Source organism: Rissa tridactyla, chromosome 9, assembly GCF_028500815.1.
Source record: "Rissa tridactyla isolate bRisTri1 chromosome 9, bRisTri1.patW.cur.20221130, whole genome shotgun sequence".
NCBI lineage: Eukaryota > Metazoa > Chordata > Aves > Charadriiformes > Laridae > Rissa > Rissa tridactyla.
In genome coordinates this window covers 26736357-26751523 of record NC_071474.1, presented here as the reverse complement: position 1 = coordinate 26751523, position 15167 = coordinate 26736357, and the positions used below count along the sequence as shown (strand labels likewise).

Here is a 15167-nt window from a genome sequence, read left to right as displayed (position 1 = left end):
AACACGGGCAGACGCCAGGACCCCTGGCCACGGAAACATGCCGAATCTCTCCCCCAGAGGCAGGGGACCTGAGGATCGCACGCTTGCCCTCTCTGGCCAGCTGCTACTTACGTTCCTGTCCGCTGCTCTCCTGGGCCAGGTTCTCTTTGCTCTTGTAAAATGGAAACTTTCGAGAGAGGCGGAAACTCTTTTTACGTTTCGTTTTGATCGACTGAAGAACATGGAGATGGAAGGGAGGACAGAAAAAACAATGGTGTTTAACGCATGTGGGAAAAATTAAAATGAAGAGACAATGAGGAGCTGTGTCAGGGCAGTTACCCTCAAATGAAATCATGGAGATTACATGAACACTGTAATGCAGGAAAAAAATTAAGCATGGAGAAAAACATGTGGTAGGGATGCTGGGAAGCAGACGGGGCAATCGGCAGCTCTGCAGGGGTAGCCAGGCTGTTCTCCCTTCCTTGTCCACGCACTAAGCGCTCCGGGTGAGGGCAGCTACCTTCACCTGCATGAGCTGCCTGCAGCAGCGCCCAACCACGGGCTGCAGTGGGACAGGCTCTGCTCCCCGACCGTTCCAACCAGGGGTCCTTCCCCAGCGCTGTCGCACCATCCCAGGCTCCTCTGCTCACCCTCAGCACAGCCACGGAGGATTCGTGCCGAGCAGACGCGGGCCTGGGGAGGTCCAGTCGTGCTATTCTTTGCTTTGGGATTGCTCCAGCCGCCCCACCGGGAGCTCTGGCTGCCGGGCTCATCCTGCCCCCTGCTAGCTACCGGCTCCAGGCACCCCAGTGAGCCCCGCCTCGGCACTTACCCTGTTGGACTCAATCATGCCAGTCCTGGCGTGGAACTTCACTGTTTTCAACCGCGCTCTCTCCTTCTTTTCCACCCTGATTGGAAGTTAAATGGGAGAAAGAGCTGCTAGTCCCCTACCTGTTCCCTCCGTGCTACCCGCTTGCCTCCCCAGGTGGCTCCGTGCACCCTCAGGTGTTGGCCCCATTGGCAAAGGGCAGCTCCTTCTCAGAGAGGGATGGAGGTGGAGCTGCCTGCCCAGGGTCGGGCCAAGGCCAGCATCTGCAGGAGCAGGAGAGGGGACAAGCCAGCCTTCCTGGGAAAGGAGGGATGGAGGGCAGAGATGGATGGGGCTGGCGCTGCAGACCTGAAGGCAGTTGGCAGCCAGCTCCTCTGCTCCCTGCCACTTCCCATCTTATGGGACCTGGCTTGCAGAGCTGGGCAGGCTGTCAGAGGACACAAGGACAGTGCTGCGACTCTGCTCTCACTTGGAGCCACGGGGACGCCACCCCACGGGGGACCACAGAGGGGGCTGAGTGCTCCCCTCCTCACCTGGAGTATCACCCAGCTTTGGGGAACATCTCTCCAGGCAGACCCGCACACAGCTCCAGCTTGCGACCGGAGCGCCCTTCATGCTGCACAGCCACGGAGGGGTAGGTGGGCTGGGACCACAAGGAGATCCTACCCTGAGCAGACCCCCACGGGCTGCAGGGCTCGCGGGGGCTGGGAAGCTCCAGGAGGCACCACGCGTGACAGCTCCCGCTGACACACACTCACCTTTTCTTGCTGGGGATGACCCCGATCTGCTCGCTCTCGCCATGGGGCGTGACAAGCCTGGCTTGCCACCACTCATCATCGGAGGCGTTGATGACATGCAGGATGTCCCCATAGGAGAAACTGAGCCCCTGGCTGGGCAAGCAACTGTCCCGGGTCCGGTCGTAGTCAAAGAGGGCTCTGCAGAGAAGCAGAGAGAGGAGCGATGCCTTCCCCGTGCACGGCCAGGCAGCGAGGGCAGCAGCGCTGCCGACCTCCCAGGGCACTGCCACCTTCATACCTTAACAGATTTAAACCCAAACTTTGGGGACGCCTCCTGCCGAGGCGAGCAGCACCACGCAGCCACCAGCAACCCCCCCGCCACCAGTGGGCTCAGCGCAAGCCCCAAAGCGCGCAATGCAGGAATGAGTGCTGGGCCAAAACAACTCGCTCTTGACCTTAGCTGCGAGACGCACACCAACCGCAGGCGCAGCGAAGGCGGCTGTGGTTAGCGAGCAGGCGAAGCTCAGGCGGCCCCAAGAAAGCGGCAGCGCAGGAGGCCCCGGGGCTGCTCCCCACCACCCCTCCCCGGCGGCTGCGGGGTCTGGGAGCGGGACCGGGAACATCAGACCCCACTGGTGGGCAGCCGCACTGGCAGGGACCGCGGGGTGCTTTGAGCACACACTGTATTTACCTACAGGCGTAATTTACTCCAGAGTCCGTGAATAAGGAACACCTCTGAGCATATATATCTGTTTCTGCAACTGATCCTTTTCGGACGCCTAAATACTTCCCCTGAGAACAGTTTATTGAGTTAAAAATTATCTTCAATATTAAACTAACCATCTACAGAAAAGATTTTTTTTTTTTTTTTTAAAACTAGAGCAGCACTAGCACCCTTCCTGCACACACTTTATCACAGGCAGCCGCCGCAGCCTGTAGCCACAAGCTGCTCTCAGCGGCTTCACGTGCAACTCGTTCTACTAATGTCATATCTCAAACCGTGCCTGCTCCGATACATCCACTTCGCAACAAGCCAAGCCAAGAGGACAGTGACTAAAAGCCCCACTGCTGGCAGCAGAAGCCCCGCGTTTGCTCCTGGGACATTGGCCCTGCTCGCCCCACGGCCCGACAGAAGCCCAGGCACCACAAACACTGGTTTAATCCTGGCACTGAGGAGCCTTCCTCAAACAGGAGACACCATCTGCCCTGCTCATTAACCCCTGGCACTCAGCTCCGAAGGGGGTCTGATAGCACACGGTGCAAAGAGGACCGTGCGGCAGGTCCCTGTGGGGCAGCAGAGCTGGGAAGGCACTTCTTCAGCCACATCCCTGCTTCGGCGCTGCCTGGGGAGTGCCGGGCGATGAAACCTTTGGAGTCACGTGGGAATGGGTTCAGGCAGCTGATCTCAAATGGGCTCAAGGAGGACTCTTTGGGACGAGACCCAGCACAGCCCTACGTGTCCAGGTACCCCCAGCCACCAGGTCGCTGCCCCGTTCCCAGCTTGCTGGGGGCTGGGGCAGCTCCTGTGCTGGGTCGCTCTGCACCCAAGCGTGGCCTCCAGCACGCTGGAGCCGGCAGCAAAGCACCACAGGGCACTTTGGCCAGAGGCAAGCAACCCTCGCAGGCAGCTCCCGGCCAAAAGATAAGGCTGTGCGCGGCCGGCAGGGACCTGGTCGGGAGCAGAGCCGGAGCCAAGGCCCCAGGGAACTGGTCAGGCCGGTTCCCGAGCCCAGGCGGGTGCGGGTGCCCTGCCCACACCTGCACCCTGCCCTGCAGAGCAGCGCCGGCCCCGCGTTGGCTCCTGCCTCCTCCATCCCACAGCAGGATCTGTGCGAAGGCTGGACTCTTGCAAAGCAGAGGCATGAGGCATTTGCTTCCCCAAGGCATGATGCTGCTGGAGGCCAACCCCTGGCCGTGTCGGCACCCAGGCCCCACCGTGGCTGGCTGCCCCCTGGGGTGCAGGGGACAGGCAGCAGCACGGTCACTCCGCTCTGCCCCCCGCACACGCAGCCAAGAGAGCAGATGGTTTGGCTGGAGGGCAGGGGAGCAGTGCCAGGGACGCAGCACGGCATCCTCCCAGCGCCCAGGCACAACGCCTGCCTGTGCCCCATCACCACCTGGCACGGCCCCGGAGGACTTTGCCCTGCGGCACCGCAGGAACCTGCCTCGCCCCTGCCCGTGCCACACAGCTGCGGCTCCGAAACACATGGCAAGCACCAGCATCCCCAAACGGGCTCCGGCAGGCACTCGGGTGCCCGGCTCTGGCCCCGTGGACAGCACACGGGGTGCAACGCAGCCTCACGGGGCTGACTCAAGCAGTTGGGTAGTAAGTCCTGTAATTGATGTCCTGTCCGTAGCACAGCAGCTCAGCTGGTTTCGGGTAAACTGTGCTCGAAACTACCCCGCCCAGCAGGGCTGGGGCAGCCCGGGCGGCTCTCGCCAGCACGTTTGCGGGGTGCACGGCTGCCAGAGCTGGGGAGCGTCGGGAAGGGCCATGCTGGGGGAAAGCTCTGTCCTGGGATCACCCTCTCAGCTCCCGCCTGGAGCCACCTGGGCATATGAGGGGGGACACAGCACTGCGGAGGCCACCAAAGCCACGTGGAGGGATGCATCAAGAGATGCGAGATGCTACAAGCAGCCTAGAGCTCTCTGACTCGCAGTCATGCCCGATATCTGCAACACTTATCGAGGCAGGGAACAGGAGACTCACAGGCTCAACTCAAGCTGGACCCAGCCTAAACCCTGCACCACTCACGAGGGCGTCCATAGGACAGCAGGGGAGCGAGGACAGGACTAGCAAGATGATGTTTATTCAACAGGGCCTCCAGCTCACTGCAGACCCCATCATGGAGCCCTGAGATGCTAAATCAAGCAAGATGCTGGCAGAATGTCATGGGAAGGGGTGAATTGCAGGAACGCAGAGCTGCAGCTCTCCCCTCCTGCCAGGCCGGGCTTGCACCAGGGCCGGCAACAGCCTGAAGCCCCTCTGCACGGAGCAGCCACGTGGGAGGAGAGGCAGGCTGAGGCTGATGCAGCCTCAAGCCCTTGTCATCCTTCCCACGGTGAAGGAGAAGCACCCCCAGCTCCTGCCAGCCCCTACCCGCAACAGGCTGTGCAGGGCAAGGATTTACAGGATTATTTTAATTGCCAAGTTAAAATTACTCATTAGCTGTCACCCTACTCATGCCGTGGTGGGCAGGAGGTGGCAGGAGGCAGGCAGCGAGCAGGGGCTGCCCCAGCAGAGCTGCATGGCTGCTTAACCCCTGCCTGTCCCTGGACCGAAAGCGCACCAAGGGCTCAGAGCAATAATCCTCCTAAGAGCTCATCTCCCCTCCAGGCAGATCCTGCCGCAGGAATGGCAGGAGGAGACGGGGAGAGCCTGTTAGCAGGGAATGGTTCGAGGAGAGCGCCCTGAACGCTGCCCCGAGCGGAAGCGGTGCTGGATGCCTGACATTTCCCAGTTTCCCAGTGGGTCGGCCTGGCCAGCGGCCGCCTGGGCTCCACAGAGACACCAGCGCTTTCCAAGGCAGAGCAGGCCTTGGAAGAGGCACTTGAGTGCAAAGCACCCAGCCCTGGTAAACCAGCGCAAAAGCACCGCTCTCCCTGCTGCACCCCCCGGGCTTCAGGATGCATTGAATCGATCACACTCCCCTGGCCTCCATAACACCCATCTGCTGGGGTGCTGCATGGCCCAGGCGGCACCGTCCCAGCCTGCGGGGATATACCCATCCCACCCGCAGCCATCCCACCCGCCTGGGACACGGGGGCTGAGCCTTACCGGACATAGAGAGATCTTTTCTCGCTTGTCCGGAGCGAGCCGGAACCGGAGCTCATGCTGCTGTTCATCATCTGCTCTCTCAGGTCATGGATCTTGGACTCGAAGCGGCTGTACTCTGTGGGGAGAGAGGGGTTCAGCGCTGAGAGAGGACACGGCAGCCTGTCCGTGGGGTGTCTCGCCCATGAGCCAGCCCGCTCATCCCCGCACACGAGGGAGGGAGGACAAAGCCGAAGAGGCTGCAGCAGCCTGCGGGACTCCAGGCAGAGCACCCGGAGTAGGCAGAGCACTGTCTGCCCCCAAACCCACCCCAAAGCCCCGCGCAGGCAGCTCGGGAAAGGGCTGCTGAGACCTCCACGACCCAGCTGCAGCCCAGGGAGGGAACAGCTGGGCAGGGCTCAGCAAGCTGATAACCTACAGAGCAGTTGAAAATATGCAGAGAAAAAGAGCCCCTCCAGGAGACTGGCACCCACCCGCCGGAGCCATCAGGGGGTCCCCAACCTACCACTCTGCCAGCAGCGGAGCCCCTCTCCCCTGCAGGCACTGGAAAAGGGGAGGCAAAGCACGGCCCCCACCCATGGAAGGGGAGCAGGGAGGAGGAATTCACCTTTCGCTCCTACATCCCAGCAGCAGAGACCCGCAGGAGGAGCCAGGGGACCCTCCAGAAGCCACTGCCACCTCCCTTCCAGGCGGTGGGACAGGAGCAGCCACCACACCGGCGCCTGCCGCTGCGCCGGCCCGACCTTCAGCTGGGTGTAAAGGTCGGGCTGGCAAGCAGAGGGTGGAGGCACCGGGGAAGGTTTGCTGGTTGACGAGCAAGCACAGCACCGTGGCACCGGGAAGGTGCTGGCACCACCACAGCCCACCAGGAACCCTTGATTTTGTCCCCTGGGCACACCCTGCAGTTAGAACCCCGTGCCCCAGCAACAGGGGACCGGTCTCATCTCTGCTCTAAGACTTGGCTAGAAAGCCTTCTCCACAACCCAGCAGTTTAGATGTGGTTTGGGTGGGGGGGTTTTTTTGTGTGAACTGGAGCTCGGCAGTGGAGGCCAGCGCCCATTGAGGAGCAGAGCCCCCCGGCAGCGCGGGGTCTGCGCAGGCTGTGCCCAGCCCGCGGAGCTGTGCCGTGCCGGGGCAGCGGGAGCAACGCGCTGGGTTTGCCAGCCAGCCCCTCACTGTGCACAGGGAGAGGCGATGCTCGGCGCAGAGGTTGCGGGGTTCTGCAGCTCGGCATTTCCTAGCTCTCCAGCCCCTCACTCCACAGCTGGGCCCACCTGGGCATCCCCCTCCTGCGCCCAGCCGCCACAGATGACACCATTTATACTTAAAGGCAGAAAAAAAGGTGATCTATGCAAAAACCACCAAGCGGCACACAGAAACTCCACGTGAAGCTCCTTCCCCTGCCACGGGACATGACAGGGTGCCACACGCCGGGCAGTGTCAGCTGCTCAATGTGGAGGTCACCAGCCCCCCGCCAACTCCAGCTGCTCTGCGCCGAGGGGCACCCACTGCCCCCGCCTGCCTTCCTGCTAGCGGAGGGAGACGCAGAAGCAAGTGAGGCATGGGTAAGGCTTATTGTACAAGAAAACTGAATTCTGACACCAAAGCAGCGCTTTTGCGCTCCCTGACCTGCACCGGGGTTTTGAGGAGCTCCCGGCAGAGGGAGGTGAGCTTCATCCTGCTCCGCGCCTCTCACCCCACACGGCAAGGGGGGCGAACACCACAGCATCTGCGTGCAGCTTATTCTGCCTCAAGATGCCCATGAGCTCTTATATCCTAGAGAAGCATCTGTCAGGAGTGGGTACAGCTGCTCCGTAAACCCTCTTTGGTACGGAAGGGCTATTTCCCCCGGAAAGCTGCTGAGCTGGGTGCTACAGCCCCTGTCCCCAGTTGAGTCATCCCAAGCCCCACCGGGGGCACAGACTCTCTGCCCACCCCGCACCGAGATGACCACTGCTCCCTGCCACGTGGGCTCGCATCCCTCCCGTGACAGCCTTCTCCCCAGGAAGGCCAGTGTGGAGACCAGGATCGGGCGGGCAACAAAGGGCAAAATCAGGTTTAGCTGCCACTGGCATCAGGGCGGGGATGTCGGGAGGGCAACCTTTGGGTGCCACCACCCTGCCAGCAATCGCGTCCCCTGCGTGCAACCCAAGGGCAGAGCTCTTGAACGCCCCCGCCTCAGCCAGGGCACTCCATGGAAAGGAACTTTCCAAATTTTGCTGGAGCATCTGTGATGCTTGGAGGGCTGGGAAAGGCCTGCTGGCATGACAAGAAGCACGAGCCAGGCTGGATGCAGCAAACTGAAGGACACAGAGGCTGCTCTGGCTACATCCCCTGGAGAGTAAGCCAAATCCTGTCCTAGGAATGGTCTCCCAAGGAGCAACCAACCCGTGCTCACTCTGCCTGCGGGAGGGCACAGGGCGGAGCAGTGGACGGCCCCAGAAGCAAACCCGACACCTCCCTCCCAGCGAGGAGGTAAGGTTACCCCGGGACAGAGCACAGGATGCTCCCAGCTGCCACCAGCCCCCCTTTATTTGGGTGCTGGAGCAGCCTCTGAGACAATTACTGACAGATAATCCCCAGCAAGCAACGCTCCTGCCTTTGCTCCCCAGCTCACGGCTGCCTTGCCTTCCCATCCTGGCGAAACTTGCCCAGGAAGCTTGCCCGTGGTGGGGAGGTGAGCCACAGCTGATCCTCACCTCGCTGGCATTCCCATGGGACCCAGGTGCCGGACGCATTCAGGACACACTTATCAAGACTGAAAAATATGCAACGGGTGACCCGGGGCCTCTTGCCATGAGTGTGCAGGAGGTGCAGGACGTTTGCTATTCCCACTCACCGACTTGACAAACACACCGCTCCAACCTCCAACTGCCTGATCCCGTGCCACGGGACGAGCGCGGCGCCAGCAGCAGGATGCGGCCCTGCACGCCCCAGTCACAGCCTGTTAAGATCAGGCAGGGATCCTGCCTGCGCCGAGGATCCTCGGCGCCGGCACACGCTCACATGGTGCAGGTGCAAATGTACCCAGCGGAGCCAACGGGATGGTGGGTCTGCAGTCAATTTCTGGGCACCAGGAGACAGTGCAAGGGGAGAAAGCGCTGGCAGAGAGGGGAGCTGCATCGGAAAGCAGCCCCCAAGCATGCATAGAGCCTCCTGCACATGCCCTGCTCTGTCTGGCACACAAACCTGCCTGCACAGGGCCAGGCCGGCTCTGCTGGGCCACCAGCAGAGCCCAGGGATACTCATCCACAGGCTCCAGCCCAGGCACCTGCAGAAACTCCCCCCAGCTCTGAGCCCGCACACCTTCCAGCCCCGGGGTTAAAGTACAGACACCTCCTTGTACCCGGCACACGTGAGCGGAGGGGAGGACGGAGGGGAGGACAGCCATGGGGAAAGCTTGGAGGCTTTTAAAAGCAGCCCTGGCACTTCCCTTGGAGCAGCCAGCTCAGAGAAATGCTGTCATGCAAGTTTTTGTATTTTCAGGTGAGGAATACTAAGGCTTTGTTCCATGGGGCGTGAGGAGGGGGAATTGCCAAACCCAAGCACTGGTGATAGCAGCCGGCAAAGGTCAGGGGGAGAAGTGCTCAAAGGGAAGGGGCCTCACAAACAGCTCGGAGGCACCATCACAGGGAGCAGCCTCCTCCTCCTCCTCCACTGCATGCAGCAGTGGTCAGAGGCGCAGTGGCAGCATGGTTGCTCCTCTTTCTATCCTTCCCTGGTTTTTGTCTTTGCTCCTTTCCACTCTTAGTGCCTGGCAGGACCCCAGAGGGAGGGCACCTCGCTCCCCAAGACCCGCGCAAGCAGCCTCTCCGCTCCCTCAGAGCACCTGAGAGGTCAGATGCAGTGCATGCATGCATCCACGGTAAAATCACGGTAAAACCCTGCCCACACTCATGTACAACAGAGAGGTGCCATCCTCCGCCTCTGCTAGTGGGGTAGAACTTCTCAAAGCCCCTTTCCACCAGCATCTCCTCCTTTGGGCATCCTACAATCCAGCTCTCCCGCTTTTTCCACAGCCACGATGCACGCACTTCCCCTCGAGGGGACCCAGCCTCACCCACACGCGGGGTTCATGCCGGGGAGACCTTTCTCCTTGGCTCCCAGGCCTTCAAGCCTCCAGAGCACTGAGGTCAACCCCCGAGATACACCAGTCCATGTTTCACAGCAGCCACGCTGCCTCCCAGGGTGGCTGCAGCCCCTGTGCTGGGTGCCGCTGCCCACACGTGCCAGGAGCCATCACAGACCCGGAAAGCCACCGGCTACAAAGCACTGACATTTCAGCCTCGGTCTAATGGGGTTTCAAAACATTTTGTCCTGTTTGACATTTAGGAACCACTCTGGGTTGGCGTCTTTGCCAAATCTCAAGTGGCAAAGGGAGCCAGAAATACAAGAACATTAAGTGCTTCCTGGAAAGAAAGAGAGAAAGAAAAAAAAAAAAAGCCAAAACAAACAAACCCACAGCACACCCCTGAGCAGCACTAACGGCTCCGCTGGCTTCTGCCATGGGACGGAGGAGGAACAGCGGGGACAGGGACCTGCAGGGCACTGCCTGGTGATGCCACGGAGGTGGCACAAGGCGAGGGGCAGCACGCTGGCATCGGTGGAGAGGACCAGAGCTGCTGTGGCAGAAAACCAGCGGGGCCCAGGACAGTCACTTCCCTCGGGGGACATGAGCTGCCACATCCCGGCACGGTGCCGCTCGTGACACGGACACGGCGCAGCAGCAGCCCCCGCAGCAGCTCCCGGCCCCTCGCCCGCCGGTGGGATGCCCTCCCCGCTGCTCGCCCTGCCAGCCCGGCGAAGGTCTCGGCAGGGAGCTGCCAGGCCCCTTCCCGCTGCCGCCAGCCACCGGCTGGCCCACGCAGGGCCCACCCCCGAGGCGGGACCACTGGCTCCCGGCACCTTTGCCGAGGGAACCAAGGCCGGCGCTAACGAGAGGCGACGGTCGGGGTAGCGCGGCAGGCGGGACGCTCAGAGTCGGGGACGAGCACCCACCCAGCACCGAGGCCCCGGTTCCAGCCCCGCCGGCCCGGTGGCCACAGAGCAGTGCCGGGAACCCACCGCGCTGGGGGTGGGGGGGAAGGGAGCCCCCCAGGACGAGGTGGGGAAGGGAGTTCCCCACGACGAGGGGCGGCCGCCGCACCCGTGAGCCTCGACGGAGCCCCCAGCACGGCCCGCGGGACCCGGCGGAGCTGAGACCCCCGCCGAGCGGGGCCTCGCGCTGACGCCCTCCGGCGAACAGACCTACCTCTCCTCCCCTCCCGCCACCGCAGACGACCCCCCGCCCAGCGAGGTCCCCCGGGGGCCCGGCGGAGCCCCGCTCACCTGCAGGCCGGAGGGGGCGGCGGGCCCCGGCAGCGGCCCCGGCCCGCACACAAAGCCGCGCAGGCACCGCCGGCGGGACGCGGCCGCCCCGCCCCCTACCGCCGCGCCGGCCAATGGGAGCCCGCACCTCCCCCTCCGCTCCCCGCCCCCCGCCAATCGGCGCCTCGCCGGCCGCCCCGCCCCGCCCGCGCGCCAGGCGGCGCCCCGCCCCCCCTCCTCTGCACGCGGCGCCCCGCCCCCGCCCCGCCCCCCGCGCCCGTTCCCGGCTGCCGGCGCCGGTACCTTCGGGCCGGTACTGCGCGATGATGGTCACCGTCTGCCCCGCCCGCTTCAGCGCCGCCGCCGCCTGCTCGTGGGTGGCGTTGCGGAGGTTCACGCCGTTCACCTGCCGGGAGAGAGCGGCTCTGCTGGACCGGACAGACCGCGGCTCGCACCCACGGGCCTGCCCTGCGTCCCGGCCGTCGGCACTGCTGCCCCCGCCCCGGTACCGCGGTACCCACACGCTCAGTGGCTCGTCACCCATGCCCTGTGCTCCCGGTACCACCTCGGTACCGGCAGCTCTAGTGCCAGCATCCCCCGTACCCGCCCCCCGCCGGCCCGGGCACTGGCGCTGTACCGGGGACGGGGACCCGGCCAGCCCTCCCTGCACCGCGGGACAGATCCCGAGAGGCTGCTCCGATCCTGCGCACCCAGGGGCCACGTCCACACTGGGGTCGCAGCCGGATCCCGCCGCAGCGTGCCCGGAGGCAGCCCTTCCCGCTCACCGAGAGGATGCGGTCTCCCCGCCGCAGCTCCCCGCTGAGGTCGGCGGGGCCTCCGGCCAGGATGAAGGACACGAAGATCCCCTCGCCATCTTCCCCCCCGACGATGTTGAAGCCCAGACCAGTGGAGCCTTTGTGCAGGATGATTTTCCGGGGCTCCCTGGAAGGACAGACATCAGGGTGAGGAACAACGGAGACATCAGGGAGACACGGGGACAGGGAGACATCAGGGTGAGGAACACCAAAGCTGGTGACAGGGTTGGCTGTGCCTGGGCTTCCTGGCACGCTGGCGGGGCTGGAGTCACCCCAAAGTGCGACCTGGCGTGACTCAGCCCCCGGCACCGAGGAGGCTGATAAACCGGGAGAGGTGCGGGCAGTTGCACGAGTGACATGAGACGGAGCACGCATGGAGACAGAGCATCCGCTGTGAAATCACGCACAGAAACGTCAGACTGCGAGACGGCACCGGCTGCCGCAAGCCTGGGCACTGAGGATGGCGTGGCCAGGCCAGGAGAGGGGGATGAAGCCCCTCCGTGCCCGTGCAGCACAGTGAGCGTGCCCGCAACCCCAGGCACCCCCACGCCACAGGCCCAGAGCAGATCAAGAGAAATCCTGAATTTTTTGATGATGACTTAATTCTTTTGCAGCTCAAACAATAGGCAGGCAAAGGCAGAAAGACTGCCTGGCATGGCAAAAATCCTGCGTCAATTTTCATCTGGGAAAAAACCCCCAAGTCTGATGGGAACAACGGCAGCTCCCAGCTCAAGTGCTGGATTAAAATAAGGACTAAACGACGCCAGACAATTAGCACAGGCTAGTGACTGTAAGCCAACACGACACGGGGGACCATCAGCACATCCACTGAGGTGACCGGCTGGATCCTGTGTGCTCTGGGGGATACTGCAAGGACTGAAGACCTGCCAGTGAGCTCAGCAGCCTGATCAACCCCGCGCCTGCCAGGGAGCAGAGGAAGATCTCTGGGAAGTGGTAGGAAAGATGCTGGAGCCCCAGGCATGGCACTGGATGATGGCACCTGCGTTGGACCCTAAAATGCTGGCAGACTTGTGCTAAGGGGAGCTTGGGGCACCGGGGTGGCTGGCCCAGCTGGCCCCCCCACGGCTGCCAGTGACAGCCAGGGAAGGAGCGGGGCTCAGGCGGCACGAGCGGAGTGGGGACGCAGAGGAACAAAGTTTGACTGAGCAGGCAGCATGAAGCCCCGCAGCCTGGCAGCATGCTCTCATGCCATTCTTGCAAGAAAACATCTTTTTCAGCCCCCTGGGCATCACTGCCGTCACCAGGGCAGGTGGGGGAATGTTTTGGTGCTTTCACACACCTGCAGGCGGCAGGATTTACCTCTAGGGACACGTGCCAGCACCCCAGGAAAAGTCTCCCACCATCCTTCCCCGTGGGTTAGTCCTGATGGGCTGAATGTCACTTAGTTCCAGGCAACCACCTTATAAGGAGCAACAGGAGCAGCAGACGGACAGACAGAAGTGCAGGATGCCTTGCAAGAACGTCTTGGTTGGCTCCTGCCCTGCCCAGACCCCGGGCTCAGCACAGCCTGACCCTCCTGGCTCTCACAGCCGCTCCTGTCCCCGTCCCCGCGCCTCCCCCCAGGCACAGCAGCATCCCGGTCCCCTACCTCTGGTCATGCTTGCTTCTGTGGCCTCGCCGCTGCCTGGAAGGGGACAGGGATGGCTGTCCCCTGTAGGACATGGATGAGGAGACATTGACGGTGAACATTGTGGTGCGATGGCGGCTGGAAGGTGTGAGGGGCAGGAATGTTCTGAATGCTCTGTGCCGCGGCCGCCCCGTGCTGCCTGTCTCTGCCTCTCCCCGGCTGCGGGGCCAGTGGCTTCCCCAAGACCCACATGCAGGGTTTTTTATGGAAGTGCTGAAAGGATGCAGGCTTCACTCTGCTCAGCCCTACGGACTTAACTCCTTCCTGCCCCTGCAGGCATGGGCAGCACAGCCCCAACCAGGGGGGGACAACCCATGCAACGGCAAATCCACAGCCCAGGTCCCCACGCCTGCAGCTCCACACACACTGTGCATCCCCGCAGCCCCTCGCTTTCAAACGCAGAGGTACGGCAAGCGGTAACTCCAGCTACGCATTTCTGATGGGGCAGAGGCTCAATCTACCTTGCGACCTCCAGACAATACCTGCTTTATCCTTATGGCCTTCAGATGAGTCGGAGCTCTGAGCCAAGCGGGGCTGTAACACAGGGCTGGGATGCACCAGGACCAGGAAGAGACCAGGGAAACACCACAGAAAGGCCATTGGGGTCAAAAGAATCTCAACCCCAAGTATTTGGGATGCCACCAGTGCTTGGCTTAGGGGCGGCTGTGAGGGCGCAGGGAGGGCTGCAGCCATCGGTCCCTCTGCAGCAAAGCTACGCCTAGGGCTAGAGCTGTCCCAGGGGAAGAAATGGGCCAGATTTCTGGTCTGCAAACCCTGTCTCCAACCAGCTGATGAACTTGCTCTGCCACTTGGGTTTTGCTGCTGCCCAAGCCCAAGAGTGCAGGAACTGCCACCCCAAATCATCACGGTGGGGAAGCATCCCCAGCACTCAGCAGGACCAGACGGGTTGGTGGAAGGTAGAGAGACGCTACAGGAACCAAGGATAGGAAATGAAGCCCCAGACAGGTACATTTCAGGTTTCGGTCATGACATGCACTCTCCGCTTTGATCCTCATCCCGGGAGGCAGAGCATGGATCCCGCAGTCAGGATCTGGACCTTGCAGCATTAACACTGGGACCTCGGCACAGAGCGATTGCGGGGATCCTGGGGGCTGTGCGGGGTCTGGGTTGCCATGGAAAACAGATGCTCTGGTCCCCAGCCCTGGGTGCTGCAGGACACGAGGGTCACTGGAACCACATCCACACCTGCAGCAGCACTTGTGCCCGCGGGAAGGGAAGAGGCTTGGTACTGGATCCAGGCCAGGTCCTCTGCTTCTCCTGGGAAATGGCTGGCAGGAGCCTCTGGGGACACAGCTGCTTTTTCAGGGGAGTCGCCGCCTTTCCCCACATCAGTAAGATGCATTTGGACAACACTGGTCCCAGTGCACAATCTTGGGAGATGCATGAGCCGTCAGGCCTGCAGTGATGAAGCTGTCCTGGGGAGGTCGGTGACGCACAGGAGGTTTGCAGGGCTGTTCTGGGATGGATGCTGGCGGTGCTGAGCCCACTGTGGCTGGGGACTGCGACCCAGCCGTGCCAGCCTGTTTGTCGTGGGGCCCTCTGCAAGGCAGCACCATCCTCTAGTGGCCATCACCACGTGCTGCACCAGGGCCACTGCCGGGCCACTGCTGAGCCACCACTGAGCCATCGCTGTGCCATTGCCACTGGGCCGTGTCCAGCCCAGACCAGGCTGGCCCGCAAAAGAGGAGGTCAGTGGGTGTAGGGAGGGAGACCCTGGTGGGACCGGGGTCCCTGGTGAGAGACAGATGGTGTGTTTTCGCAGTGCCGGGACTCAGTCCCTTCTGTGGTGCAACGTAATGGCAGAAAGCACTGCTCCTGCATGTGGCATCATCCCCCAGTGCCCTGATGGCACAGGAGTTGCTGCCCCCGCTGAGAACGCAGCGCTGGGAACGGGCTGTAGAGCCGGCATTGCTGGTGCCGAGACCAGGCAGGAAACACGGGACGTGGCGGAGGCCAGTGCTGCCCAGGTCACGGCGCACAGAGGCACCCGGCTGCGGCCGGGCACCAAGACGTGAGAAACCCCCGTGAAGAAGGGGAGTGCAGCCACTCTCTGGGA

General features: G+C 62.6%; 1 protein-coding gene across 6 annotated transcripts in view; it reads right to left on the bottom strand.

The window, feature by feature from the left end:
- DLG3 (discs large MAGUK scaffold protein 3) overlaps positions 1 to 15167 on the bottom strand; it is an 80807-nt gene that overhangs the window by 10879 nt on the left and 54761 nt on the right. For 3 of the 6 annotated variants that reach the window (XR_008468389.1, XM_054214047.1, XM_054214046.1), the window contains exons 12-17: positions 11413 to 11569; positions 10931 to 11033; positions 5324 to 5438; positions 1567 to 1743; positions 812 to 887; positions 112 to 211 (exon numbers count right to left, since the gene is read on the bottom strand). Coding sequence is in view for 5 of the 6 variants with exons in the window: in XM_054214047.1 (XP_054070022.1) it covers positions 112 to 211; positions 812 to 887; positions 1567 to 1743; positions 5324 to 5438; positions 10931 to 11033; positions 11413 to 11569 (728 nt within the window). In the remaining variant the exon portion in view is untranslated. The other 3 variants (XM_054214048.1, XM_054214049.1, XM_054214050.1) reach the window with 3 other exon arrangements.